Source organism: Eutrema salsugineum, unplaced genomic scaffold, assembly GCF_000478725.1.
Source record: "Eutrema salsugineum unplaced genomic scaffold, Eutsalg1_0 scaffold_8, whole genome shotgun sequence".
Classification (NCBI taxonomy): domain Eukaryota; kingdom Viridiplantae; phylum Streptophyta; class Magnoliopsida; order Brassicales; family Brassicaceae; genus Eutrema; species Eutrema salsugineum.
The window spans coordinates 2,010,470-2,015,564 of record NW_006256414.1 but is presented as its reverse complement, the minus strand read 5'-3'; the positions used below and the strand labels follow the sequence as shown (position 1 = coordinate 2,015,564).

The 5,095-nt window shown below is 36.1% G+C and overlaps 1 protein-coding gene across 1 annotated transcript; it reads left to right on the top strand.

Annotated features, from left to right (window-relative positions):
• Positions 1–1,646: 1,646 nt before the first annotated feature.
• Positions 1,647–3,674, top strand: LOC18009938 (serine/threonine-protein kinase HT1). The gene is made up of 3 exons (XM_006391834.2): positions 1,647–2,470; positions 2,665–3,120; positions 3,242–3,674. The coding sequence occupies exons 1-3, from the start codon at positions 2,024–2,026 to the stop codon at positions 3,512–3,514; spliced, it is 1,176 nt and encodes a 391-aa protein (XP_006391896.1). The 5' UTR covers positions 1,647–2,023; the 3' UTR covers positions 3,515–3,674.
• The last annotated feature ends 1,421 nt before the right edge of the window (positions 3,675–5,095 follow it).

Here is a 5,095-nt window from a genome sequence, read left to right as displayed (position 1 = left end):
GGATTGCCACGTGTAAGAAGACACTTGGTAAACATATTTTCATCTGTAATGATGATAATTTAGTACGAAAAGGCATCGAATTGCATCACTCACGGATTTTGTTACAAATTGTAATATTTCGCCTTTTAGACAGTTGCTTCCATTCACATTGCTAAATCATCTCCATCCATCAAAATGAAAAGTATTTATGTATATATAACTTTACCGTTTTTAGATGAAACAGGTTATTTATTAGTAAGGTTTGCAAATCAGCCAAAATTTAGATACCGTGATCGAAACTGCGAATCATAGTGTTTTTAGAATTTGCTATGATGTATATCGTACTATAAAACAATCTAGTTTGGTTTGTTTTACAATGTTATTATATATCATCTTCCCAAACAATCTAGTTCGGATTTAGCTTTTATTGTTTATCAAACAAATGTTTTTTTTTTCTTGGTAATGATCAAACAAAATGTTTTTAGTTTATAAATATAATTACCTTTGGGAAATAATCATATTGATCTAAATTGTTATTGTGTTGTGCATGTAAATCAAGGTTATTTTTTTGCTGTAAAGAGGGGTCCCCTTAACCATTGCTTTTATTCAAATTGTTTATATCCACCACGGTGGTAAACATCTGTTTTGTACGATGACTATATCTAACATCACATTTAACATAACCAATATATTTTTTGCCGAAAAAAAGGAAGAAGTTTATTTTGCGGTTAAAAGTTTTTTTGATATTTTTTCCATATTTAAATTATGAATCGGTTCCGTTTTTTTTTTTTAACTATGTAAACTATTTAAATGGTAACAATATTTAATTTCCTACAAGAATTAAGGATTAGGTTATCTTAAAAAACAAAATCTTTGGAAATATTGAGTGTTATTCAATCACGGTTTTTAATAGAATTTAAATCCAACCACAATCCACTATTATTCAACTAATGATTCTAAATAATGTTTTAAAATCAAGTGTTATTGGTTTTTTTAATTGTAAATCATATTTAAGAGGTTTTAAAGTTTGGTGTTATTCAATAAAGATTTCAAATCTTTCATTAAAATCCAGTGTTATTCAAAACTAAATAATTTTTAAAATCTTTGTACATTAAGTCATTTTAAATCAATTTAATAGAGTTTTATGAGTAAATTATTAGAATCAAAATCCAGTGTATATTACAGAGATTTTAGAATCTAAACAAATGAATCCATCAAACTGATATCAATTTTTAAATTTAGAATATTATAAAACATAGAAAATTCATTTTAAATTAATGATTGAATAACACCCCCTAGGACGTCTACCTTCATCTAAAATCTACATCTTTTTGGTCCTATAATTTTTAGGATAATAATGGACTTAAACGGTTCATTCACCGATTGTATCGAATAATCCATAATACTCCAATCATTAACTATCCCCCGATATATAGTCATAACCAAACCGAACACGATTTGATTTGATTTGTTCTCGAGAGAGAAAAAAAACACTTCATACAAAAAAGGAGAAATACTATATAACTCTTTCTCTCTCAAAAGGTTAACTTTTGAACGAAGCAATCACGAGAAACCTTTGAAAATCTCTTACTTTGGATCCATTTCTTATTCACTTGGTTTCTTCTTCAACTTGTATCAAAAACTTTCTGGTGCTTTGCCGTCTTCTCGTGTCCTTTTTCCCCGGAAAATTTCCTCCCTCCTTTGTTAATTTTCCCGGAAAGCTTCTTAGTTCTACCAAGCAAAAAACAAAATGAAGTCCATTTGTTTCCTTTTCTGTTTCTGTTTCCTTCCTATAAAAGTCTCTTCCTTTTGACATAATCCTCTTTCCTTTTCCCTGATTCTGTTTTGTTTGCCCGAGAAAATTAATGAAACCGCGGCTATATTCTCGGGAGATCCTATCGAACCCATGTTTTTGAATCAGTTCATGCACTTCCTGAAATCTATTCATACTTTCAGAAGGAAAACCCCAGTTTAGCAAAAAACCCTAGATCCTCTGTTTTCAAGCCCTACCTTGTGATCTAAGAAAACTCTCCTCTGATTCACCATGTCTGGTTCATGTTTCAACCCGTTTCGTCTCAGGCGATCTCTGAGATCCAAATTCCCTCCAGAGCCTTCCCTCCCGGCCTTATCCGCTAACCCGTCTTCCTCCAAAACCAACCGGTACGCAGAAAGTGAGACGATGGAGAAGAAGAGATTCGACAGTATGGAATCTTGGTCGATGATCCTAGAGTCAGAGAACGTGGAGACATGGGAAGCTTCTAAAGGAGAAAGAGAAGAATGGACCGCAGATCTTTCCCAGCTCTTTATCGGAAACAAATTCGCTTCCGGAGCACACAGCCGGATTTACAGAGGGATCTACAAACAGAGAGCCGTCGCTGTGAAGATGGTTAGGATTCCGACACATAAGGAAGAGACAAGGGCTAAGCTCGAACAACAGTTTAAGTCTGAGGTTGCTCTGCTTTCCCGTCTCTTTCACCCTAACATCGTTCAGGTCTGAATTCTCTCTCTCTTCTTACCAAAGTCTAAATCTTTCCTCGTTATCAAGAATTAGAATCTTGGTGGGAGAAAGAAAACAGAACAAATACATATAGGTCTTGGTTTATGGATTTTGAGGTTTAAATTTTTTCTTCCCTTAGCTTTTCCAATCGATTCAACTGCTAATGATTTCCTTGTTTTGATATATAGTTCATTGCTGCGTGCAAGAAACCGCCGGTATATTGCATAATAACAGAGTACATGTCGCAAGGTAATCTTCGAATGTACCTTAACAAGAAAGAGCCTTACTCGCTCTCGATCGAGACCGTGCTGAGGTTGGCTCTAGACATCTCAAGAGGAATGGAGTATCTTCACTCACAGGGTGTTATCCACAGAGACCTGAAATCCAACAATTTACTATTGAATGACGAGATGAGAGTGAAAGTCGCAGACTTTGGGACTTCTTGTCTTGAGACCCAATGCAGAGAGGCCAAGGGTAATATGGGAACTTATCGATGGATGGCTCCAGAGATGATCAAAGAGAAGCCTTACACTAGAAAAGTCGATGTTTATAGCTTCGGCATCGTTCTATGGGAACTCACCACTGCCTTGCTTCCGTTCCAAGGCATGACTCCCGTGCAAGCCGCTTTTGCAGTCGCTGAAAAGGTAAAGTAGCTTTTGTGATTTACATTGTGATTTTGTACTATGGTTTCTTGGTTTACAAGTCATCTTAGAACTATTTACGTAGGAGCAAAATCACTAAATCTTTCTTTCTTAAAATGAGCAGAACGAGAGACCGCCATTGCCGGCGAGCTGCCAGCCAGCGCTAGCTCACCTGATCAAGAGATGTTGGTCGGAAAACCCTTCGAAGCGGCCAGACTTCTCAAACATAGTGGCGATTCTAGAGAAGTACGACGAGTGTGTCAAAGAAGGACTTCCTTTGACGTCACACGCAAGCCTCACGAAGACAAAGAACGCGATTTTAGATCGCCTTAAAGGCTGCGTTTCATCCATCAGCTCACCATCTTCTTCTTCCTCATCTGTTCCTGTAAATGCCTAGTGGTTCAAAAGTTGTTTAAGTACCATAACCTTCTCTCTCGTTCTAAATGTTAATATTCTTTTGTTTCATAAGTTATTTAATTGTAATTTGCATCTACGCGATGTTATGATTTGATATATACGTATATAGGCTAATTAATTTGTATGTTTTAGAATGTTTAGTGACCATAATGGAACTTATTGGATCACTGGTCTTTCATTTAAAGATAGCGAGCTAAAAATACCGTAAAGGTCTAATTGTCTGTATGTTGAAAATAGACGTCTCAAAAGTCAAGGAGATGCGTATGCATCATTTGTTAGACATTTAAGTTTTCTTTTATATAGAATTTTATTTTTTGGCGTGAATAATATATGAAAACTAAGTAGCTATGCAAATCAAATTTACTTAATAATCTGTAATCATTTCTATTTTGCTATTTACTTCATTATTGATTGATTTTTTTTTTTTGAAAAGTCAGATATTAGATGTTTTTAGTATATAAAATTAAAAAATATATGACATTTTAATTTCTGCGATTTTAGTTAAAACAATTTAATTTGTAACGAAGAGTATATATCTATTTGTTTGAACATGCTAAAAGTTCTTAAAACTTTTTTAAAAATGAGAAAATTGATGATCATTAGTGATCATTATGTGAGCTTCTAATTCATTTCTCAAATTGGGCCATAAGCATGTCGAGAACTAATCGTCTAATCCAATACGAAGCTAATACTCCAATATCCATTTTAAGACATTTGCACAAAATGGAATAATTTGCTTACAATGAATTAAAATCCTACGTCTAATATTAATATACGCACACTGTTGTGAAAACTTAGATACTTTATTAATCACTGGAATGTATATATAGAGTATATAGGGAATCTAGGTTAAGTACAATGCCCTGATGGGCTTAATGAGCCGGTATAAGAGTCCATATATGATATGTGTTATAACACTCCCCCTTGGACGAGTGAACCGGGCCAGCTACTCAATCGAGATCTCGATAATGCGCTGGGGAATGTTGCCTCATTAAAACCTTACCAGGAAAAACCCAGTGGGACAAAACCATGGTGAAGGAAAAAGAGTACAACACGCATTACTCCCCCTGATTGTAGCATCACTGCAGATCTCTAAGTCTATACATTCCTATCTGTTTGACGAGCTTCCGGTGTGTTGAAGTAGGCAATGATTTGGTGAAGAGGTCACCTGAATTCTCACTGGATCGGACCTGCTGAACGCTGAGAGTGCCGTCCTTCTGCCAGTCTGAGGTTGAGAAGAACTTCGGTAGAATGTGCTTCGTCCGATCTCCTTTGATATATCCTTCCTTGAGCTGAGCTATGCATGCCGCGTTGTCTTCATACATCACCGTGGGCTGTGTGTCTTCGTCCATACCACAATCTCTGCGGATGTGCTGAGTCATGGAGCGCAGCCAGACGCATTCCCTACTAGCCTCATGAATGGCTAGGATTTCAGCATGGTTTGATGAAGTGGCAGTGAGTGTCTGCTTCATTGATCTCCAAGAGATGGCTGTTCCTCCATGCGTAAAAACGTAGCCAGTTTGAGACTTGGCAGTGTGCGGATCTGATAGATATCCTGCAT